At 42.2% G+C, this 24,923-nt stretch overlaps 3 protein-coding genes across 3 annotated transcripts; all 3 read right to left on the reverse strand.

Moving 5' to 3' along the window:
- Positions 1-1,064: 1,064 nt before the first annotated feature.
- On the reverse strand, positions 1,065-2,429 carry LOC134210100 (uncharacterized). Its single transcript, XM_062686120.1, has 2 exons — positions 2,375-2,429; positions 1,065-2,310 (listed from the first exon to the last, which is right to left on the reverse strand). The coding sequence occupies exon 2, from the start codon at positions 2,256-2,258 to the stop codon at positions 1,065-1,067; it is 1,194 nt and encodes a 397-aa protein (XP_062542104.1). The 5' UTR covers positions 2,259-2,310; positions 2,375-2,429.
- LOC134210101 (uncharacterized) lies at positions 2,294-3,610 on the reverse strand. Its single transcript, XM_062686121.1, has 2 exons — positions 2,375-3,610; positions 2,294-2,329 (listed from the first exon to the last, which is right to left on the reverse strand). The coding sequence occupies exons 1-2, from the start codon at positions 3,608-3,610 to the stop codon at positions 2,294-2,296; spliced, it is 1,272 nt and encodes a 423-aa protein (XP_062542105.1).
- LOC134210102 (uncharacterized) lies at positions 3,611-5,946 on the reverse strand. Its single transcript, XM_062686122.1, has 2 exons — positions 5,426-5,946; positions 3,611-5,198 (listed from the first exon to the last, which is right to left on the reverse strand). Exons 1-2 carry the CDS (start codon positions 5,944-5,946, stop codon positions 3,611-3,613), a joined length of 2,109 nt encoding a protein of 702 aa, XP_062542106.1.
- Positions 5,947-24,923: the final 18,977 nt, after the last annotated feature.

Here is a 24,923-nt window from a genome sequence, read left to right on the forward strand (position 1 = left end):
CTCTAAAAACACACAAATTCTACCAGAAACTCAACGCATCCCACAAAGGCTTCGTGTTGCATTGATTTGAGTATCTTGACGGAAAAACGTGTGGTGATTTAAAGGTGAAAGCAATAGTTCGAGGAACACTTAAATAGTTCTGACAGCATAGAAAGTGAAGATCAAGGCAGTAGAGGACACGACTACGTCAGTCCGGCGAACGATAGAAACCAACCAGCCTCCACCTTAAGGGACGTTAAGGATGCCATCCAACAGATACAACAGAACAATAAAGCAGTTGGTACAGATGGAATCGGAGCTTAACTCATTAAGGTTGGCCCTAAAAAGCTCCAATACATCCAATACATTCCACTAAAAGAGCTTAATATATTTTTCCTAAAAGCTCATTACTTGTCTGCACAAGCAGATAGTCATAAATCATAATCTAAGAAACAGAACAGCTGCCGGAGAAGTGGAAGGAAGATATGTCCCATCTAAAAGAAAGGTGACAAGTTGAAGTGTGTGAACTTTCGAGCGATTACCATTGTCCACGACGTCGACACTGTCGGGCTCCTCAATTCCAATGGAGCCTAATTTCTGGTTCGTTCCACTGGGGAAATCGTTTCTTTGCACTATGCGACACCCTTTAACGGTACTGTTTCGACACAACTAAACTGTCCTTCAATTCGCCTTCCGGAGGCAAATGTACAAAATCGAAACAACTTGTTATCCGATAACCGACACGACGCAAATCACTTTCAATAAAACCCAATCTTCAAAACTGGGAGGACTTGTCCGAAAATAAAGCAACCGACTTCAACGATTTACAAGACGAAACTGATGTATATTTCTTTATGCGCACAAATTTTACATCTAGAATATTTACAAAGGGATAACGGTTTTGTGTATGTATACATATGTGTTTATTTACTTCAACTGCCGGCTCGTTCTTCATACTCGACACTGACGACGACGCTAATGATGATGATGACGATCGCACGCTCGTACCTGCGTTGGACGATGATGATTCTTGTTGCTCGTTACTGCTGCTAGGGTAGATTCGTTAACTATTGGCTCAATTTACATTAAACATCCTCCCCACGTTGGAAGACCTCTCTTCCAACTGTTAGCTCTGGGTCGACTGGGAGGAAACATAATCTCGATACTGATCTTCGCATAATTCCATTCTTCGTCTTAACGTTGACTACTCTCGTAACGCCGTCGGAACCTGGGAACAGTTCCACAATTCGACCGAGCATCCATTTTTGTACTGGTAAGTTGTCTTTCTTGATGAGTACCAGTTGTCCTTCGTTCACTTGTACTTTCTTGTGCCACTTGTACCTTTGCTGCAACGACGACAAATATTCCGAGTTCCAGCGGTCCCAAAAGTGCTGGACGATGTGGTTTATGTGCTCAAAGCGTGATCTTGCATGTTTCGATTGGGCAGTTACCTCCGGACGAGGAATGGCAGTTAGAGGCCGGAAGACCAAAAAGTGACCCGGAGTCAGCGGCTCGAAGTCCTCTGGATCGTCTGATAGCGAAGTTGTTGGTTGGGAGTTTAAAACGGCTTCGATACGTGCTAATACAGTCGACAATTCTTCGAAACATAGAGATGCTCCAGCAGTGTACTTGATAAGTAGAGACTTGGTTTGCCGAATGTTCGCCTCCCAAATTCCGCCAAAGTGTGGAGCTTCTGGAGGATTGAAGCACCATTCAATTTCGGCGTCGCTGGCTCGCTGGATGTGTTCTTGAGTCTCGTTGCTCTCGATGAACTCCTTCCATTCCTTCAGTAAGTTTACTGTACCGACAAAATTATTGTCAGTCCGGACGGATGATGATTTACCTCGTCGGCTGACGAATCGGTCAAATGCTGCCATGAATGCTCCGGTCGATAATTCGCTGACGATTTCAAGATGGATCGCCTTGGTCTCCAGACAGACGAAAAGTGCGATCCAACCCTTGTGCTCGACCGTTGACCGCTTGTTGCGTTGTTTGATGGCAATTGGTCCACAAAGATCGATACCAACTCGGTAAAATGGGTACTCTGCTTCCAAGCGACAAACCGGCAAATCACCCATATATTGACGAATCGGGCGAGCATTGAGTTTGGAGCACTTGACACAGGAACGAATAATAGCCTTGACGGTACTTTTCCCACGGATGATCCAAAACTCCCTTCGTACGGCATTAAGCGTGGTTTGAGCGCCCACGTGCATGTTGGACCTATGCACTGAGCGGATGATCGCCTTGGTGAAGGGATGACTCGGCGGTAGGATCATTTGGTGTTTCTGATCATAAGAGCAGGACGAATTTGCTAGACGTCCTCCGACCCTGAGGATGCCATGGTTGTCTACGAATGGTGAGAGCGGGATGAGCGAGTTTTTTTTGTCGTTACCTGGCTCTGCAACTGGGCGAATACTTCCGGATAGACCTCCTTCTGGACTAGGCGAACAAGAGTCAATTTGGCTAATCGAAGCTCATGCATGGTGTATTCTCCTCGTAGCTGCTGAACAGGACTTCTTTTGCGATTCTGGAACAAACGCTTGATTCGTGCGATAACTCGCACCATAGTGTTGTAGCTGCTGCAGCTGTCGAATAACTGGAACCTTTCCGTCACCACCGGCATGGCAGTGATTGTTATCAGCTCAGGGAGCTCTTCTTCTGGAATTAATTCAACGTTCTTGCCCCAGGTGTTTTCAGGATCCTTCAGGAACATCGGTCCACGCCACCAGAGTTTCGCAGATTGGAGTTCACTTGGCATTATTCCGCGCGAGACCAAATCGGCGGGATTTTCATGGCCGCCGACATGGTACCAGTTACTAGGCCGTGTAACCTTCACTATTTTGGCGACGCGGTTGGCAACGAAAACTTCAAGCTTGCTGGGGCAAGTGTTAATCCAGCTAAGTGCAATTGTTGAATCGCTCCAAAGTTTGACTTGATCGATATCAACGGGTAGGGATCGTGTTACTTGGTCGACTAATTGAGCGAGCAGTACGGCTCCACAAAGTTCTAAGCGCGGAATCGTGGCACGGTTTGCCTTGAGTGGTGCTACATGCGATTTCGAACACAACAACCTTATTGCGACTAGACCTTCAATGTTTCGTGACCTCAGATACAAGCAAGCCCCATAACCTTTTTCGGACGCATCGCTGAAGCCCAGTAGTTCGACACTAATCGTATTTCGGAGAGGAAGCACACAACGACTAATCTTGAGACCCTCCATCTGTTGCAGTTGACGTCGAAACTCGTACCACATTTTTTCTTCCTTTGCTCCCAGCGCTTCATCCCAGGTTTGCTTCTGCTTCCACAATTCTTGCATTAATAGTTTTCCCGTCATAATCACTGGACCGGCGAATCCTAGCGGATCGAAAAGCTTCGATATGTCGGAGAGTACTTTCCGTTTTGTTGGGGTGCCTTCGCTGAACGCTGCCGAGGGAATTTCGAAGCCGAAAATATCTTGAGAGGGTTGCCAAGTTAACCCAAGCGTTTTCGTACGACCTTCTTCGCTGAACAGAACTTTCTGCTCCAGTTTATCGGCAGTAAGATCCCCCAAAACCTCTTCTCGATTGGAACAACATTTGTGCAATTTAAAGCCAGCTTTGGCGAGCATGGCTTCGAACTGCTTACGCATTTACAGGAACTCTTTGACCGTTTCTGCACCGAAAAGTGCATCATCGACGTAGTTAGACTTCTTCCCAAACTGTGCTGCTAACGGAAAATTATTGGCTTCATCCTCAAAAATTTGGAATAGGGTTCGAGTGGCTTGGTATGGAGCACAGGCTGTACCGTAAGTCACGGTTGTGAGTCGGTAGATACAAAGTTCTTCCTCGGGACGGGGTCGCCACAAAATTAACAAGAAACGACGATCTTCTTCTCGGATGGAGATCTGTCGGAACATTTTCGACACATCTGTAGTAGCGACAACTTTGTGGATACGAAAAGCAAGCAAAATGTTCACCAGTTGAGGTTGCAGTGTTGGTCCAACAAGTAGCAAATCGTTCAATGACACTCCGTTGTTGCTTTTAGCGGAGGCATCAAAAACTACCCGTACCTTTGTGGTGCTGCTTTCCGGCCGTTGCACAGCATGATGCGGGATAAAATAACATTCTTCGTTGGATGGTTCAGCGGAATTGAACGTTCCGACCTTCTCCATGTGCCCCAGGTCAAAGTACTCTTGCATAAACTTTCGATACTCGGAGTACAAGTTGTGATCCTTGGCTAGTCGCTTTTCGAGCAGAAGAAATCTGCGATGAGCCATATGGCTGGAATCGCCAAGTTCAAACTCCGTATTCTTGAATGGCAGAGCGAGTACGTAACGACCACTTTCGTCACGATAATGAGTCGAAGTGTAATGTTCCTCAGCCCTTTGTTCATCTCCGCCATAGATCCGCTCTTGACCGTAACCCTCCAATTGCCAGAACCTCGAAAGTTGATCGTCCAATTGTTCATTCGTGATCGGAAGCGCTTGTACAACAGGGTATGAACGCCTTTCAATTACTGGACCTCCGGCAACCCACCCAAACACTGTTTTCCGGAGGGTAGGTAGACCATCCGAAAGTTGATAGCTTCGACTTAGCATCATTTTGTCCCAATCCAATATGCCGAACAGTATTTCCACACGTGCTGGTAGGTTGAAGTGCGGATCGGCCAATTCGACCCACTCTGGAATTTCCCATTGTGCAGTTTTGAATGGTTGAAGTGGCAATTTCGTTGTTATATTGGGGGTAACGAGAAACTCCGACAGTGAGACGAAGTAGGATGATTTCGAACTCACCTCGGCAACAACAGCTTCGGCAATTTTTTTGCCTGTTCCTCCAAATCCAACAACAGAAACATCAGATGGGAACGGTTTCAGTCGTAGTTTCTGCACACACGCACTCGTCATAAACGTCGACATCGCACAGGAATCTAGAACTGCTCGGCACTCTTGCAGCTCACCATTTCCACCACGAATGTAGACAACAGCAGTATGCAGTAAGGCCTGATCAGTGGATGCGATAAGCTGGACCTTCCTTGACACTCTATTCGCTTTCACATCGCTGCTCGGAATACGAAACGCCTCTGGTCCGGACGCTTCCATCGAGACAGGATTGGTAGGATGGACCAAATCGACAACTTCCGAAATTGTGCACAACTCGACTCGACTAGGTCCCGGCTGAGATTCCGATTCGTTGCCTCCTGTATTTGCCCTCAAAGACGAAACGCTTCTCGGGGCGCCACTTGGGATGGTATACGGTTTGGGATCGAAATGGAGGAGGGTATTGTGCCGCTCACCACCTTCTTTACACGAACCACTTTACAATCAGCAACAATATGGCGATTGCTGAAGCAATTTACACACAATCGAAGCTCTTTCACTCGTTGAAACCGTTGCGATGGAGATTTTGCGAGAAAGGAACGGCACTCGTTGATGTAATGTCCACCCGAACAATGGAAACAAGCGAACCTCTTCTTGGAATCATCTTCTCTTGTACTCACTAATACCTTCGGAAGTTGCTTGACACCGATGGGTTTGCTGCCGACACGAGCGGCAGGTTTGTGATCCTGTTCCAAATTCTCCAGAATGCGGCACCTATTTTGCAGAAAATCGACCATATCCTGCCACTTCACTAGATTGGTACCGGTTAAATGAGATTCGAAATCCTTATGGGTTTGTTTGTCCAATTTGGAGGCGACAATGTGGACCACCATTGACTCCGAAAGTGTATCAAGGTTCAGTTTCAATGACGATAGAGCACGAAGATTTTTCTGCACAACATTCACGAGATCACGTAGGGAAGAAGAAGATTCACTGGGTATCGGTTTTAGTTGGAAGATTTCAGCAAGATGACGATCGACCAACCAGCGACGGTTTTCGTACCGCGCTTCAAGTGCTTTCCACAGAGAAGAAAGATTCTTCCGGAGTTTCGATGGTTGCAGCTTCACCAGAGAGGCAAGAACGCAAGTAATGCAAACGCTGCTGATCATTAAGGGACTCGTTCCGACGGATCAAGAGGTTGAACTGACTACGGAAATAAATCCACTCTTCGTAGTGACCGCTAAAACGTGGAAGCGTGATATCCGGAAGTTTGATAGTCGAATCTGGGAAAGGCCGTTGGGAAACACTTGTGTCTAACTGGGGCTTTGCTTCTAATGGGGTCGAAAGGGGTTTCAGTTTCTTCGCTATTTGGAACGTAATTTCTCCCAAAAGATCATAAAACTCCTCACTTGTTGCTTCAACAGTTGAAACCTCATCATCTTTTATCAACCCGTACAATTTGGTTTCGGTCTCAAAATAGGATTCGCGCATTTCATCTAAACCCGTTCTGCGAATTTCGAGTTGCAGCGGGTCATCGCCATCTTTGAAAGAGGTCACGAAGGTCAAAATTTTGGTAGCACGTTGCTTATTGCTTGAAGCGTGCGTTGAAACGACAAAATAGACGCCTTTTTCTCAGCCGCCATGCTGAAGGCAAATTAGGTTGTGTGTTCAACAAAAAATGCCGATACAATGGCCGAAATGACGCTATTGCATACAAAGAAAAAGCACCACACGATTCTATTCGGATGATTTATTAGACGCGCTTGCTCTAGCTCAATCGATCCACCTACCTTGCATTCCTCTTTCGACCGGTTGCCAACCGAAATCCTCGGCGGATCATCCGGTTCGAAGGACCTTTTGATGTCCACGACGTCGACACTGTCGGGCTCCTCAATTCCAATGGAGCCTAATTTCTGGTTCGTTCCACTGGGGAAATTGTTTCTTTGCACTACGCGACACCCTTTAACGGTACTGTTTCGACACACAGATTCTCGGAACTGTTTTCGACACAACTAAACTGTCCTTCAATTCGCCTTCCGGAGGCAAATGTACAAAATCGAAACAACTTGTTATCCGATAACCGACACGACGCAAATCACTTTCAATAAAACCCAATCTTCAAAACTGGGAGGTTCTTTCACTCGGACTTGTCCGAAAATAAAGCAACCGACTTCAACGATTACAAGACGAAACTGATGTATATTTCTTTATGCGCACAAATTTTACATCTAGAATATTTACAAAGGGATAACGGTTTTGTGTATGTATACATATGTGTTTATTTACTTCAACTGCCGGCTCGTTCTTCATACTCGACCTGACGACGACGCTAATGATGATGATGACGATCGCACGCTCGTACCTGCGTTGGACGATGATGATTCTTGTTGCTCGTTACTGCTGCTAGGGTAGATTCGTTAACTATTGGCCCAATTTACATTAAACAACCATCGTAAATGCCGCCAGATCATCTTTCATCGTCTATCACCAATAGTGCATGAGTTCGAGGGAATTTATCAAGTCCGCTTCGTTGACGGCCGCTCGACAACGTACCAGATCTTTACTTACTTAATATCAGGTACCAACGCATCATCTGCTGATCGATTTCAAGGCGATAATATACGATAATATAGATCGTTAAGAGCTTTGTAAAATCAGACAGACACTCCCGGGAAGCTTACGAGACTGATAAAGGCAACCATGAATGGTGTGCAAAACTGTGTGAAAATTTTGAACGAACACTCCCGTTCGTTCGAATTCCGCCAGAGACTACGACAAGGTGATGGACTTTTGTGCCTGTTGTTCAATACTACGCTAGAAGATGTCATGCGGAGAGCCGGGTGGGTGTAATAAAAGGGTACAATTTTAAACAAATCCAGTAAATTTATTTGTTTCGTGGATGATACGGCTATTGTCGGCTGTACATTTGAATAGGTGGCAGAACTATACAATCGTGACGCAACAAAAGATGACTGGTGGTGAATGCGTCGAAGACAAAGTACGTGCAAGTGGGTAGATAAAAACGAGGGGATCGGTGAACTTCGAATCCTTGCTCACGACTGATAATAATTTTCGTCGTGAAATACGAAGGCGCATCATCTGTGGGGCCTACTAGTGGCTTCAGAAGAAACTGCGGTCGAAAAAGACTAAACTGCTTTAAACCCCGGGAGTAGCTGCAACCTCAGAAAGGGGCTGGCCTAAGCCGCGAACTGTTTGTCTAAAACCAACGACAGCTCATGGGGTGGGCATAGAAAGCCTCTATTGTTCCCGAGTCCCAGGGCGTTGAACGAAGGGAAAGTTTTCGGATGGCTAGGGAAAATGCTAATCTATCCGTATTAAAACAAAAGTGGTGGTGTATTCTCGAGCACTACATTAGCATGGGCGTATAACATTAGCGTCGCAAGCGGCATAAGAGATGAAAGGTGGGTTACGTCGGACAACTGTATTTCGTTGCGCCAGTCCGAGACCAGTAGGTTCTCTGCCAGTAGAATGAGAAATAAAGCTGGGTCGGATCTTGCGCTGCGCCTTTGGCAAGTGGAAAGCTCCGATGTCGACGGTTGCGCCATTTTGGATGCAACGATTGACCCACGGACGCGTTAATTGAGGGTGGGACAATTGTATTTGCGATCATTGTCGGTACATTCCGCCCTGGATTACCCATTTTGTAGAAACTTCTGCATCGAAGTGATTATTCCGATATGTACAGTGCCACGGATACTTCACAGTGCCATCAACGTATTCTCGAACATACGTCGATCCTCGATTTTTCTCTTTCACTTTCGTCTCTTAATAACTTTGGCCACTCAAATCATTCGAGTTGATCGTTATTGAGTTATTTTCTTCCAAACCAACAACCTTACCCAAATGATACCGATTTGTACGGTAACACATAAAACACTTATAGGACCATGCTCGATGAGGACTTTCAAGCACCTGGAGTAGCACCCCGAAAAACGCGTACTTGAGACCATCTTTCGTGGTGTGCAAGAGTACGGTGTGTGGCTGCGAAGGATGAACCACAACTCACCCAGCTGTACGGTAAACTAAGTTTACAGAAGGTGGCAGAAGCTGGAACGGTACGATGGTTATGTTGCAAGAATGACGAACAGCAATCCTGCAAAGATGGTGTTTCCGATCCAAGATTAATATGGCTAGAGGTGGTGGTGGTGTGGTCTAGAGATGGGCGGTAAGATCCGGAACCGTTAAAATGATCCGGATCTCTGAAGTGAGTGAATGATTCGTGGATCATTTTTTAAAAGATCCGGTTCACCAGATCAGCAAACTATTTGACCATTTGTAAGTAAATGACAAAATGAAAAGTTCAATACGCTTGTAAACAAGAAAGGGTGAAGTCATTGTCAATACGGTTTAAAAGTGAGAGCCTGAATGACTAACGCTTCATTATTTTGAATTCTCCTTGCATTTTGTTTTAAGGATCCGATTCGGTTGAAAGATCCGGATCATTAGAATGAATGACCCAGATCTGATCCGTTCATCAAAGTGATCCGCTTTGCTCATCTCTAGTGTGGTCCGAAAATAGTCGGCGGCGGCGTATGTGATAATTTTGGTCGGTGGCGCTTTCGGCGTCCCACCGTGCGCCAGTTTAGCCATTTTTGGGCTAATGATAGATTGGTTTTGACCGATCAAAAGGCATATTATGCAAAACAACTGTCGGCCTTGTAGCCTTTGACCAAACGGCGTTTCTGAAGTCATTTTTTCGAATGCCAGTATACTGAACAACACGTTAAGCCAAAAAGCATCTAGTAGAATTCAATTTGGCCGGTAATATAAGATCGTTTGACTGAAAACATCATTTGACTGGAAGCAACATACGATCGAGATGGTAATTTCGTCGAAAAAGTCGTTTGTCCGAAATAGTTGACATTTGCAGTAAAACAGCGATACGCTACAGTGCAATTTTATGTACCGAATTCTGAATAAAACGGCAAACCAAATAGAATATTTATCTGAAATTAATCTATATGCGCCAAAATTGTCTTGAAAAAAATAACTAATTTTCTTAGAACTTTGATTAATCCTGGAGAAACTTACTAAGCAATTTTTGAAGTTATTTTTTGAGACAATTTTTGAAGAAATTCTAGGAAAATTCTTCGGAATATTGTAAAAAAAATCCATCCTGAACTCCTGTGAGAATTCCAAATCTATCCGAAAATCTTTCAGGTTTTCCTTTGCAATTTTTTTCGAAAATTCATTCTGAAATTTCTTCAGGAATTTATTTGAATGTTTCTTCTAAATATCCGTTGAATTGTTTTCTACTCCAAGAATTATCAAGAAAATGTCTCCATCCATTCCTTTTGAGTTTCCTCCAGGAACTCCTTCGGGGAATGCTCTGGAAAGGCCTTCGTGAATTCATCCAGAAATTCCTTCGAAACATCCTTGTTTTTAATAAAACCACACAAAATTCTTTTGATACTAAAGGGATTTTCTCAAGGATTTCTGTCGGAAATATCCATATTATTTTCAAATTAAATTTTCAAAAAACTCATGAAGTTATTTCTGAATGATTCGTAATAGAATTTATCAATGAATTTCCGGAGAGATTCCCAAGAGTGCGAAGCCAAAAAACTCACAAAATTAGTTCAATACTACAGTCGAGTAAAAAACTAAATTTCTGGAAAGATTCATGAGAGAATCTTTAAACAAATATCCGAAGGTGTTGAGAAGTTTTTAATTCAATATTCGGAGGAATGTTCGAAGGTGTTCTTAAATGAAACATTGGAAAAATTCCTGGATGAAGTTCTGAATTAATTCCTAAGTAAAATTTCAAAGGAATTCCAACAATTTATTTTTAGAGTTTTGGGAGGGATTTCTAGAGGAATTACTGGAAGAACTTATTTGAAAAAAATCCTGAAATAATTGCGGATGCAGTTGCTTGAAAAAAATGAAAGAGTTCGTAATTCAGTTTCCGCAGGAATCCCTGAGGCAATCTTCAAGGAATTCATGGAAGGCATTCTCCTGAAAGGTTTTCCGTTGGTTTTCCAAACAAATACCCAAAGGAATTTGCAAGAGAATTGCCGACGAAATTCCTAAATGAATTTTCCCTAAAAGAATTTCCCAAGTAATTGCTGAAAGAATTTTTGAGGATATTTCGAAAAGTATTTCCGAAGACAAATTGAGAAAAATTGGAATTCATATAATAAATAGCAGATATTCCTCATAATATTTTTGAAAATTCAAAAATTAAAAGAAATTTTTTAAAGTTATTCGTTAATTTCTTTTACGAATTTTTCATGATTTTTTTCGGAATATGTTTCAAGAATTCTGCCAGTACTTTCTCAAGAAATCCTTTTGGAAACTCTAGTAAGAAATACGAAATTTCCCTCAGGAATTTCTTCATATAATTTTTCGAAAATTTTTATAGGAATTCCTTCGTTCATTTATCTGGATTTTTTAGCAACTCTTCCAAAAATACCATTAGACCTTCGGAGTTTCCTTTTGAAATTTCTCCGGAACTCCCTTCGAGCATTCTTTCGTGAATTCCTTCAGAAACCCATCAGAATTTTTTTCATTCGGAAATTACTTCAGGAACTCCTACAACAATTCCTTCAGAAATGTCTGAATTCTACTAGGCATTTATCCAGGGAGTTCCTTTGAAAATCCGGACAGTAGTAAAACAAAACACTGTTTTGAATCTGGAATTAAGATTTCATGCCAAAAATAAAAACCCAAAACTATTCCACCACCATCATACTTCTTCAGATATTCTCAAGAATTCCTTAGGAATTTACTTCAGAAGTTGCTTAGGAAATTTCTCCAGTATTCATCCAGGTGATATTTCATGTTTTTTTTTTCCAAAAGTTCGTTCGAAAAGTCCTCCGCACATTTTCTGGTAAAAAAGCTCCAGAAATTAATTCGTTTAGTAATCCTACCTTCAAAAATTCCTAGAGAAGCTCCATCGTATTTATTCGTATAGTAAGTAATACGTCGAATATACATCCAGTGATTCATTCCTGAATTCCCCATGAAATTTCTTCGAAAATCCTCCGTGTTGTAGTGATAATGGTTGTAATTTTCATATGAAAACTTTTCACGTGAAAACAATAGGCGAGGCGAAATTTTATACTCAAACGATAATAAAAACACAATATTCATTCAAACATTAATCTTTACTAATATCAGCTAATTGTCAACAGCCTCGTTATATCTTATATTTGGCGTTATGGTCTCATGGTAGTATGGAAAAAGATTTCAAAATGTAACGGTAAATGCTTCAAATCAAGATACGATTTTCAAACGATTCTTAATCGCTGACGAGTTTTTATCACATGGTAATTTATAAGTAAGATCGCGGGTAAGTTTTGATCATCCTCGATTTTTTGAAAATTTGATTTTTCCAATGCCTGTAAATAAGTATAAGAATACCTCCAGGTAGAGACTTCGGATCCATAATGTTGAGTAACTGGACCCTTACCAACATCGAATGGGCACTATTCGGAGACACTGCCTTCCTGAGGTTTCTTGCAGGTATATTTCCTTTATTGGTTATCATTCTTATTCGAGACACATATTCCAAGCGTTTATTTATCCTCGAACATTTAATTACACTTAACTCCATATATTTACAGCACTCTTTTACATTAAACATTATTATTACATTTAAACATATAAATTAAAGACCGTAGGTCATGTCAACCTTCCTTTTCTGATTACCGAGAGCCTACTGATTTCATAAAAACTTATTCCTTGGCTGATCGTCCTAGTGACATCATCAGTTGTAAATTTATTTGAATTGCCTCATTTTTTTAAATGTGAGAGACCCTTGATAAAATCTGTAAGAGAATATCTACACTACCAGTGATGTTCGTAGGAATGGGTGAGGCAACTCCCGAACAGGTACAGTTATCCTAGGTATCCCTTACCATACAAACCTCTGTTAGCAAACTTTTAGCAAGTTTGTGCTCATTGATATCAGCGTCATTCTATGGCAGTTGAAGGTAAGTAGGAAACAAGTAACAATCCATCGCTTTCGATTCATTCCATGAAACTTTATCTTTGAAATTTTTCCTTACATGTCTAATGACCAACCCATTTATTTGTTCCGTAACATGGTGTCATTCCTCGCATTTGATAGAATCCTTTCCGGTATTTTTTTCAATCCAACACCTAACCTCAACTACTATGTACGATTAGAGCAACACCAAATCGCAATGTGCAGACGCGTTACATGCATCAGGAAATGTTCCGTGCTCATAACGCTTAGCGAATGATAGTAATTTCTGTTTGCAGCCAATTGCACAATCCTCGACGCTGTTGCTGTGCTTCTTCTCGCCATCACAATTAAATTGACTTTTCTTCGGCGCATAACAACCGCCGTGAATCACAAACCCGCACATAGCGACACATGGGTGGCAGGCTCGGCATCGATTCGGAAACAAAAGGCATGCGGCAAATCCGAAAGCCAAAACCAAACCCAATCGAACCACCTCCTCCCCATCCCCATCCCAGTGGCGAACTAGTTCAGTCCACCTGTTTCTGTCTGTTACATTTCCTTCCATCTATAGGGTTTTTCCTTCGCCTAGTACCGAGCATTTCAACAAGCTCGGTGTGGTGCGGTGTGCCTAACGGGGGAAAAAAGAGTGCCGCATTATCAGCTGTCCATCGAACTCTAATTAACAGCATTCAATTATTATCGCAGAGAGCCGTAGTCGCAGTGTGCAAAGCCTTCTGTCGTCCGCTGCACATACCGGAAAATAAACCCAACCACCCACCATCTTCTTCGCGGCACTAAGCATGCCGTCTTTGCCTTGATAGGGGCTGTAGATGCTTGCCTTAGGGAAAATGGTGTTAAATGCGGTAATAAATAAATCATAAGTAGAAATGATTTTGAAATCTGCTGTAGTGTCTCATAATGGCGATTCTGGTACCAGTAGAATTGCATTTCACACAAGTATATTAGAATAATTAAATCGAATTGTTATTTCATTTTATCATATTCAAAGCCAAATCTTGTTATTATGTTATTTGATTGATATTGAATATTGTAATTGGGAGGGGTTGTAATCGTTGTGGAAATAATATCAAAGCAGATCTTCAACACATAGGAATATAATAATGTATTTGGCTAGAATTTAATAAATATATTTTTGACGCCTCTAACTATTTTAAAAATTTAAAGCAGGCAATCGAAAAAAAGATATTACTGTTTTAAGATTATTTTGGCAAAATTAAAACGAAGTTCAGGAAGCATACTGCTGTTCAAAAGCTCTAATATTAAATCGATGAATGCCTTTCGCTGTAAAGGAAGCGAACGAAGAAAATGTCTTTTGCGCCAACTGGGATCGTACCCAGGCCAACTGAAATGAGAGGCAGGCACGCTTGCCACTTAACAACCAATGCCGTCACATGAGTGTTTTAATAATAATATGATGCTGTCAAAAAATAAGAAATAGATACGCTTGCCACTTAACAACCAATGCCGTCACATGAGTGTTTTAATAATAATATGATGCTGTCAAAAAATAAGAAATTACCTTTACCTAACTTAATATAAAACTTCAATTTTATATAAACAATTAAAATATATGAAAATTTTATGTTTCGTGCTTTGTTTACAGTACGATGGATTGATTCTTAAATGTGGATATGTTACGACCGAAACATCCGTACAATGTGGCCGAAAAAATAACGATTACCACCAACCGTAACATGAAATCGCGGTGTGCGATCCATTGCCATAATAATATCTGGATAAGTAGATTGCAGAAATGAACTTTTTTTCAATAAGCCTCCATTTCAGTGTGTGTGTCAAGACTGCTTGATATACTACACAGGAGCTTCATTTTGGACAATTTTCCCTACTCTTGTTTTGCCGCAAAACCAACCAAACACGCGAAAATCTAATTATGGAAGTCGATTGAAGTTACCATGCGCAAGCACACCCAACTTGCAATTGTGCTCTATATAGGCATAATCAGAGATTCCCAATGATGGATTCGACAGGCTTGAGCCTCTGTACTATTCACTGGTTTCAAATTATGAACCTCAGTGGGATGCTACATAGGCATTTACTACAAAGCATCGTGATAAAAAATATCATGTAGGGTGGATCCGTCTTCGAACAAAGTAGCAAGGGACGATGTTATTGTTGAAATTGAGTTTCCAGATGGCAAAATAACTAGCAGATGCAATAATAATTGTACTACAGATATGATGCCCGTGTTGGTCGACCAAAATTGTTAGAAAGGAAAGAAAACACATGTGTTTGCTATTCGAAAATACAAGGCTTCGAAATAAATCCCTAAATTATCACAACTTCCCCGGACCTCTTCAAAGAGCCCTTACTCAGCCGGCAAGGGCCAACTCAGGACGGACGGGTAGATGAATGCGGTATCAAATGAGAGTTCAATGTTCCACCAGTCAACCATTCAATAGCCCAGCGTCGAGGCCGCCAAGCTGACGGCCACAACAACGGCGATGATGAAGTAGTTTGAGCGCAAGCATAAAAAAAGGAGCACCATCATAATATAGAGAAAAATGCTACAGTTTTACCTTCAGTTACTGTATGAGGTGCAAAATAAACCATTTAACTAAGAGTGAAGGTGCTGTGGAACGGCAAGTAAGAAATCCACATAGGAAAACACAAAACAATGAGCGCTTCATTCGAGTTTAGTTGGAAAACAAAATTTCCATTGCGTGGTTTTTGGTTTACCATTTTTATGAATTGATAAACAAATAACTATTATCCGTAGCAATCGAATTTCGAGAAGCCATATGCGTAAGAGTACTTTCATAGGCAATGCATAACCATATGCAATCATCACGCCCCCAAACGAGGTGCTAAACGCTAATTGGTTGGGCTTGCAGTGTTTATTGTTGGCATAGTTGTGTAAGGAAATTTTTCGGATGAAAAATTTGAACAATGAACTGTTTATGTTTATGTAAAATTAGTCTTGTTGTTGTATTTAATTTCAGACTGTCGTGAGGTTTTGGTAGAGGATTCCAGATGTATTCGCAGTCACGACAACGCTGGTCACGTGATGTGTATGGCCAATTTAACATGGTGTGTATCTCTCGTGTTTATGAACAAATTTATTAATATATTATTGACCTAAGACTGGCATGACCTGTGCTATACATAAAAGTGGTCACCGTCCTGCTCAATCCAGGGCTTAACGTCGTTAAACACGCATTCTACGGAGGTCCTCAATCTTTCGTCCACACTATTTAAGCACTATTTAGAAGCATTTTCAACGGTTCACTATCCGACATTCTCGTTAAGAGCCCGTTCACTACAGTTGTCTGATTTATCGTAAGACATCATGATCGATATGAAGATTTGCCATCCCCATGAGCAATGTTGTTGTTTTACATTCCCTGTACGTAGCGTATTTTAAAATTGAAACCCTTATTTTTAGATCGGGCATCCCTAATAATCATTTTATTCGTTTGTTTTATTGACCTATGTAGATTGAAGATGGATGAAAATAATTGTCCTCCTAAACGGGTCTACCTCAACTGTCTCATACGCAGGTGGATGTGAGTTTAATTCCATGCTCGTTCCATTCTTCTACTTTGTATATTTCTCTATATTGCTCATGGTCTAGCAGCTGCTAGAATTTGAAATGGTCTGCATACCGTTTTCATCTTCTATCCTATACCTACAACTTCACAAATTCTAGCAGTAACAGGTTAGAGTTTGAAATGAACGAAAGCTCGTTTCAGCATTCAATTAGAATACAGGGCATTCTTGCAGTCACATTGATGAGTGAGAGTTACACAGCCACAAAAATGCCTGGTACGGTCGTGTTAATTGTTCTTTTAAACATATATTTGAACCTATGCACAGATTCCTGGTTTTATGAGAAGGGTAATGCTGTTAGAAATATTGACATTTGAGCTTCAATAAAATCACATGAACTATTTTTGTGACTGTGTAATTCTCGCTCGTCTATGTGTTGTTCTAGAAGAGGCCCGTTTTGTATGAATGGCACAAACATTGTGCTGATCATTTTAAGCGTGTAGCAAGTGTATAATAAAGATGAGTACCAAGCAAAAATCGGTTGGTTCTCTGTGCAAGAACAGCTGATCCGATCATAATAAAGTAGCAACTACGAGTGATACGAAAATTATTTTAAGATCAGAGCTACGAGTGGTCAAGAGATCCCAGCTCAATCTCAGGATGAAAGTAATTGTCTTCCTAGTAAATCACCGAATTTGTAGCTTACCATGTAATAAGTTCATTTATTTATTTATTATCTGACTAAGGCCGGAGTGGCCTGTGCTGCACATAAAAGTCTTCTCCATTCAGCTCGGTCCATGGCTGCACTTCGCCAACCACGCAGTCTGCGGAGGGTCCGCAAATCGTCCTCCACCTGATCGATCCACCTTGCCCGCTGTGCACCTCGCCTTCTTGTTCCCGTCGGATCGTTGTCGAGAACCATTTTCACCGGCTTACTGTCCGACATTCTGGCTACGTGCCCGGCCCACCGCAGACTTCCGATTTTCGCGGTGTGAACGATGGATGGTTCTCCCAGCAGCAGATGCAACTCGTGGTTCATTCGCCTCCTCCACGTACCGTCCGCCATCTGCACCCCACCATAGATGGTACGCAACACTTTTCTTTCAAAAACTCCCAGTGCGCGTTGGTCCTCCACGAGCATCGTCCAGGTCTCGTGTCCGTAGAGAACTACCGGTCTTATAAGCGTTTTGTAGATAGTCAGTTTGGTACGGCGGCGAACTCTATTCGATCGGAGCGTCTTACGGAGTCCAAAGTACGTACGATTTCCAGCCACTATGCGTCTCCGAATTTCTTTGCTGGTATCATTTTCGGCATTAACCAGTGAGCCCAAATACATAAATTCTTCTATCACCTCGATTTCGTCATCACCAATGCAAACTCGCGGTGGGTGGCTCACATTGTCTTCTCTTGAACCTCTTCCTATCATGTACTTCGTCTTCGACGTATTGATGACTAGTCCGATCCGCTTGGCTTCCCTCTTAAGTTTGATGTAGGCTTCCTCCATCTTCTCAAAGTTACGTGCCATAATATCTATGTCGTCGGCGAAGCCAAATAGCTGGACGGACTTATTGAAAATTGTACCACTCGTGTTAATCCCTGCCCTTCGTATTACTCCCTCCAAAGCGATGTTGAATAGCAGACACGAAAGACCATCACTTTGCCGTAACCCTCTACGCGTTTCGAAGGGACTCGAGAATGCCCCTGAAATTCGAACTACGCACATCACCCGATCCATCGTCGCCTTGATCAACCGTATCAGTTTATCCGGAAATCCGTTTTCGTGCATTAGCTGCCATAGCTGGTCCCGATCGATTGTATCATATGCGGCTTTGAAGTCGATAAATAGATGACGTGTGGGCACGTTGTATCCGCGGCATTTCTGCAATACCTGACGTATGGCGAACACCTGGTCTGTGGTTGAGCATTCGCCCTTAAATCCCGCCTGGTACTGCCCCACGAACTCTCTTGCAATTGGTGATGGTCGGCGGCATAAAATTTGGGAAAGTACCTTGTAGGCGGCGTGCAGCAATGTGATTGCGCGGTAGTTGCTAAATCCAGCTTATCGCCCTTTTTGTAGATGAGACACACGACACATTCCATCCACTGCAGCGCCAGTGCCTCACCATCGTGTTTAAACAGCTCTCCTGGTAGTTGGTCAACTCCAGGGGCTTTGTTGTTTTTCAGCCAGCCGATCTCCTCCTGGATTTCCTGGAGATTCGGAGCCGGAAGTCGCATGTCCTGCGCGCGAGCTCCTAGGTTCATTACCATACCGCCACCGTTGTCTGCCATATCGCCATTCAGGTGCTCTTCGTAGTGCTGCCGCCACCTTTGGATCACCTCACGCTCGTTTGTAAGAAGGTTCCCGTTTATGTCCTTACACATATCAGGCTGTGGCACGTGGCCCTTACGTGAACGGTTCAACTTCTCATAAAAATTTCGTGCATTATTAGCGCGGTACAGTTCCTCCGTCTCTCCACGGTCTCGATCTTCCTGCTGGCGCTTTTTCCTCCGGAAAATCGAGTTTTGTCTGTTCCGCGCTTGTTTATATCGTGCCTCGTTCGCCCTCGTGTGGTGTTGCAGCAATCTCGCCCATGCTGCATTCTTCTCTTCCACTAACTGCTCACATTCGCCGTCATACCAGTCGTTTCTCTGATCCGGGGGCACCGTGCCAAGTGCAGCGGTTGCGGTGCTACCAATGGCGGATCGAATATCTCTCCAGCCATCTTCAAGAGATGCTGCGCCTAGCTGCTCTTCCGTTGGAAGTGCCACTTCCAGCTGCTGCGCGTATTCTTGGGCTAGTCTACCGTCTTGTAGCCGCCCAATGTTAAGCCGCGGCGTCCGACTTCGACGCGTGTTGTACACCGTCGAGAGTTTTGAGCGCAGGCATACTGCAACGAGGTAGTGGTCGGATTCAATATTCGCACGGACGTTCAATATTCGCACGGAGTGCGGACGTTCGTGATGTCGGAGAAGAATTTACCGTCGATTAGAACGTGGTCGATTTGGTTTTCCGTTTTTTGGTTAGGTGATCTCCATGTGGCCTTGTGGATATTTTTGCGGGGAAAGAAGGTGCTTCGGACTACCATTCCGCGGGAGGCTGCGAAGTTTATGCATCGTTGGCCGTTGTCATTCGATACGGTGTGCAGACTATCCGGTCCGATGACCGGTCTATACATTTCCTCCCTTCCTACCTGTGCGTTCATGTCACCGATGACGATTTTAACGTCCCGCAGTGGGCATCCATCGTATGTCTGCTCCAGCTGTGCGTAGAACGCTTCTTTCTCGTCGTCGGGTCTCCCTTCGTGTGGGCAGTGCACGTTGATGATGCTATAGTTGAAGAAACTGCCTTTAATCCTCAGCTTGCACATCCTTGCGTTGATTGGCCGCCATCGAGTCACGCGTCGGCCCATCTTACCCAGCACTATGAAGCCGGTTCCCAGCTCGTTGGTGGTGCCACAGCTTTGGTAGAAGGTAGCCGCTCGATGCCCGCTTTTCCACACTTTCTGTCCTGTCCAGCAAATCTCCTGCAGCGCCACGACGTCGAAGTTGCGGGGATGTAATTCATCGTAGATCATCCTGTCGCAACCTGTGAAACCTAGCGACTTGCAATTCCATGTTCCAAGCTTCCAATCGTGATCCTGTATTCGTCGCCTAGGTCTTTGCCGATTATATCGAGTCGCATTATCTCTTATATTGTTCGTAGTGATTGGTTTTCTAGGCGGCTTATTGGGCCTGCGCAAACCTCCTGTCTCGTCGGAGTGCCGTCGTGTCAGGGCTGTTTAGCGTCCCACCTAACACCAGGACTTGGGCTTGTGCGCTTTGAGCGGCACACGGTCGCTTTGGTGGAGCCTACTTGCGGATATATGCAGCTTTTTATAGAGGTTTAACAGGGCCCACTGTCAAACCCCACCACATCCTAGGCAAGCCCCACAACTCGCAGATGGCCTGGGGAGGGATCGTCAAGCCCTTGGACATAGTCCCTGCTGCCCGCAAAGAGGAATAAAGAAGAAGGTGCGAATTTTCACTAGAAACAAGAAGAAATGATTTGTATCAATATTTTCCTTTAAACTACAGTGCATTATCCTTGTTTTGATGTATTAACCTTATTTGTACGTCAATCCGTTACTGAGATACAGATGATTTTATTTTTCCGGATTCTTAATGAACATAGCTTTAAGAATCCAACAATTTCGCATATGCCCAGTTCTTATACAGGTTTTGTTAGATTCTTATACAGAATTGTTAGAAAATCTAACGTTAAGGACGTCGAAAGTAAGCTAGTAAGATGGTGTGTACGGTGGTCATACCTGGTGATGTGAACGGTTACCACCACTCCTGGGGTAGCCGCTCAAACAACATCAGCGGTAACAGTGTTTTCAACGTGGCAACCGAAGCTACCTTAGGCCCAATGTCCACGTAGCGGTTTTTTACTCCTCGTGGCACTTGACAGCACACTCACTGAGATTTCCCAACGACTACGCTGTATTTACGAACGAGCAGACTGAAGCAGGTACCAACAGGAGATGGAACGCGAGCGGCAGGAAGTACAAACACCAACGGCCTCCGAGCTGCCACCTAAACCATCCCAAAGACCAGTACAAACCCAGGCCGCAAATCAGTCCACTGGCACTTTTGGAACGAGGAGACCAAAAAGATAGTCAGACCAAAGTCAAGGTAGTCAAAGGTTGTCCATAAATACATTCAATATCTCGGTTCGAATACATTCAATATCTCGGTTCGGTACTGGCGGATTGCGCTGAAATTTTGACACAAATAGAAGATTCTGGGGAATCGTGTAAAAGTGGTTAAGTTCACTGCACGAAGCTGCAGGTATGGACATTTTTTCCCCATTGTGCACTGGTTCAAACATGGAATAAACCTCTCAGTCATTGAAATAATGAAATTGACCATAGGTGTCTTCAGCGAAGTTTCAACATACAGCAATGCCGACATTATAGTCAATATTCACAATGTTTAGTGATATTCGTATAAAAGTCCCATACACCAAATTGGCCAAACAGCGTTTTTTTAGTTTGATTTCTTCAGAGCTAGGATGGGATGTACCAATTAGTCATTAAAAATCGTACCGATTTTCTGTCAAAATCATACCGGTTGCTGATTGGGTGAAAATGACAATCGATTACTGCGATCGGCGGAATCACATTTTCAAAAGGCCAGCTTGTTGTTACCTTGGCCGTGTTGCTGGGTAAACAAATTGAAATTTATGACTAAATTCAAAAGTATATTTTTAGAGTAAAAAAAAGTAAAATGAATTCATGCTAGACTGCAAATGATGTATGCATGATTCTCAAGGGTTATGCTAATTTCAAACACTCGATTTGTAGCATAATTAACCAACTTTTTGCCCATTTCACTGTTAAACTCATCTAACTCAATGTAAAAACTTTTTTACTATAGTACGTAGCATCTTTTATAACGAATAATAGAAGAAATGAACGAGAAAACATAATTTTTTACATATATTATTCGGCGGATTTTGCACAAAAAATATTTGGAAGCACTGGTCACCACCTCGTCGAAGTAACCGACTAAGGGGCAAGCCAGAGTAAACGCGACGTGCGATGCGACGCGACGCGACAGTGCAATCTGACAGCCTGTTGATAATGATAATGATCGCTCGTCGCGTTTACTCTGGTTTCACCCTAAGGAACAACAAGGCAGTCGCAATTCAATTGTCACATCCTATCCTAGCTTCAGAGAAGCTGCTTATCACTTAATTTCGAGGAACCTAGCTATAAACCTCAAAACTCCAGAGCCTACTATGATGATTTATTTGCTTATTTTGAAAAGAAAGACCAAAAATGAAATTTGATCAGTAATTGTATTTTTTCAACACTTTTACTATTTGATAATATTTAAAATCGTGGATAATGGTGAAATTATCTTCTAAAGGGACAATAATAATATTTCATCAGTTCTTAAATATTTTTTCAACAAATGCGATGCGAGTTTTAATTTTATTCATAGCACCATGTTCTTCAATTATTTACCCCTCCAACTAATAGAAAATCATTTGGAGGTATCACTTGTCATAAGACGAGTTAATACAATCCCATTGAATTCCACCACTTAATTGTATCTTGACAGATACGTATTTCGACCTCAACAGAAAGGCCGTCTTCAGTGTCTTGTACTTGACTCGACTAAGTCTCTGTCAAGATACAATTAATTGGTGGAATTCAATGGGATTGTATTAACTCGTCTTATGACAAGTGAAGACATTCCACTAAAAAGCTCAAAATAATTTTCTTATCATTAGGAGGTATTTTTTATTAGTATTGGTACTACTGGCCTTTAGTAAACTTCAATTTGAAAAAAAATACCAAAATGTATGTCTTTGGAAAAGTGTTTTTATGAAAGGGCATGAATTTTTCTGTCCATTGCCGATTAAAATACTCGCCCGACTCTGCCCCTTCGCATAAACGACATATGTGAAAAATACTTTTTTCCGCGATTAATCGTCAGAAATCATATTTTAAAAAGGGAACACCGCCACGAATCGTGTGTTTTACCATTATTCATGTTTTTGATAGACCTGTGCGCTACCGCGCTACGCCGCCGCCGCTGACAAAAATGAATCGGCGCACCGCCGTATGAAAATTTGCCACGCCGCCGATTATTTTTTAACACGCCGATGGCTCTTAAAGGACTAGGGTAAATGTTCCATTTTGGACCCCTAGAGGAAGTACTTACCAATATCTATCCATTTCATAGATGGATCATTTATGAAATAGAAATTTGAAATTGGCATCAAGTGTTGATAAATCGCTGAGAATTGTAACTTACTGAAATGAAAATATTCTTCGTTCTGGACAGTGCAACATATTTTGGAACCCCGATTGTACACATTTTGGACACCCCCAAATTAGTCTTTTCAAAGTAGAATTTCTAATGTATCCTGGTAAATTAAGCCGAACCAAAGTCTTGTCAAAGATTCCTGCATTTTAAATTCACAATTTCAACAAAAACTTTTTGTGTGCGTTCTGAGATTTTCAGTGATGTATACTTTTAAGCGTAACGCATTGTAACGCTCGCCTTCTTGATCAAAATAATTTCCTTGAAATTTTATATTAATATCGCTATTTTCGCACGGGAAACCACTGTAACAGATGCTGAATAATTTTATTATATTTATTGGGGGAATTAGTAGCGACATTGTTTTTAGTTCAGGAATCAAGAAAATGTCGCCAGAAGGGTCCAAAATGTGTACACTAATAAAAATCCACACATTTTTTTTTGGCAAAAATCTAAAGAAATTTACAAATAAATTTTATGTGTGCGTTAATAGCCACCCGCTATTGGAAAATCCACATAAAGGTTATTAGTTAATCAGTGTTATGTGTGTTTCCACATATATGCAATGCAAATTTATATAGCCGAAATGCTATAGTAAAAATTTATGTGTGCCATACATAATGAATATGATTGGATTTTTGTCAGTGTAGGGGTCCAAAATTTCAAGCTAAATAAGTGCGAATGTTTTCACCTGTCTTAAGACGAGTTTATACAATCCTATTGAATTCCAATTCGTATCAGCATAAAATGGCAGCTTTTCATCACATGATCCACAGGATGCAGACGATTCCCCTGAGCGAAGAAGGAAAAACGAAGGAGCTACAACACATCATGGAAACAGCGAGGATCAACGGATACAAGGAAAGAACTATACAAGCAATCATCAACAAGAAGCAGAGGAACCTACGGAAAAACGAACTAACAACACTGACACCAATCGATGAACCGCTGAAGAGGGTATCGGTCCCCTATGATCGACACATCACCCACGATTTAGTATTCTCCAGCAGAAGCAATCAACTGAAGACACTGTTGGGCTCCACAAAGGATAGAGTAGAAATGTTAAATAAGGCCGGGGTTTATCAAATTAATTGTTCACGGTGTGATAAAGTATATGTAGGTCAAACAAAAAGATCGTTAGATGTAAGGTTAAAAGAACATATTGCAGAAGTAAGTAGAGCTAAGAGGAGAACTGATAAGGGATCAAATTATGAGTTTAGGTCTAAGGTAGCCGAACATGTATATCTGGAAAATCATTCAATTACGACATCAAACATTAAAATTTTAAGAAATGTCTCTTCTCCGTGGAAACTTGATGTTGCTGAGAGCTTGGAAATCTACCGACAGGTACAAACGCGGTTGTTGAATAAAGATCAAGGAAATGGTAGCTCCTGGCTCTTCAAGTTTATACCTAAGCATTAAGCGCATCAAGCGAGTAGAAATAAGCACCGTAGTAAGATAAGTACCTAGATAAATTATTATACCTACGCATAGTATAAATAGTGTAAGCAGCGATCATTTTCTTCAAGTCGAGTCAAGTACGAGACACTGAAGACGGCCTTACCGTTGAGGTCGAAATACGTATCTGTCAAGATACAATAAAGTGGTGGAATTCAATGGGATTGTATAAACTCGTCTTATGACAGGTAATAGATGGATGTTGAATTTTCTAAATGTCACTTCGATCTGTCCACCCTCGAAATTCGGCATCGATTTAGTATTCTCCAGCAGAAGCAATCAACTGAAGACACTGTTGGGCTCCACAAAGGATAGAGTAGAAATGTTAAATAAGGCCGGGGTTTATCAAATTAATTGTTCACAGTGTGATAAAGTATATGTAGGTCAAACAAA

The sequence above is a fragment of the Armigeres subalbatus genome, chromosome 2 (assembly GCF_024139115.2).
Source record: "Armigeres subalbatus isolate Guangzhou_Male chromosome 2, GZ_Asu_2, whole genome shotgun sequence".
Lineage (NCBI taxonomy): Eukaryota > Metazoa > Arthropoda > Insecta > Diptera > Culicidae > Armigeres > Armigeres subalbatus.

What these genes read in the sequence shown, in the direction of transcription:
- LOC134210101 (XM_062686121.1), bottom strand. Translation starts at nt 3,610, where the DNA reads ATGCGTAAGCAGTTCGAAGCCATGCTCGCCAAAGCTGGCTTTAAATTG. An exon ending in TCGCCCAGTTGCAGAGCCAG is followed by an intron (nt 2,330 to 2,374) that starts GTAACGACAAAA and finishes CACCATTCGTAG; the next exon opens with ACAACCATGGCATCCTCAGG.
- LOC134210100 (XM_062686120.1), bottom strand. Translation starts at nt 2,258, where the DNA reads ATGATCCTACCGCCGAGTCATCCCTTCACCAAGGCGATCATCCGCTCA.
- LOC134210102 (XM_062686122.1), bottom strand. Translation starts at nt 5,946, where the DNA reads ATGATCAGCAGCGTTTGCATTACTTGCGTTCTTGCCTCTCTGGTGAAG. An exon ending in GAAGATGATTCCAAGAAGAG is followed by an intron (nt 5,199 to 5,425) that starts GTTCGCTTGTTT and finishes TACCATCCCAAG; the next exon opens with TGGCGCCCCGAGAAGCGTTT.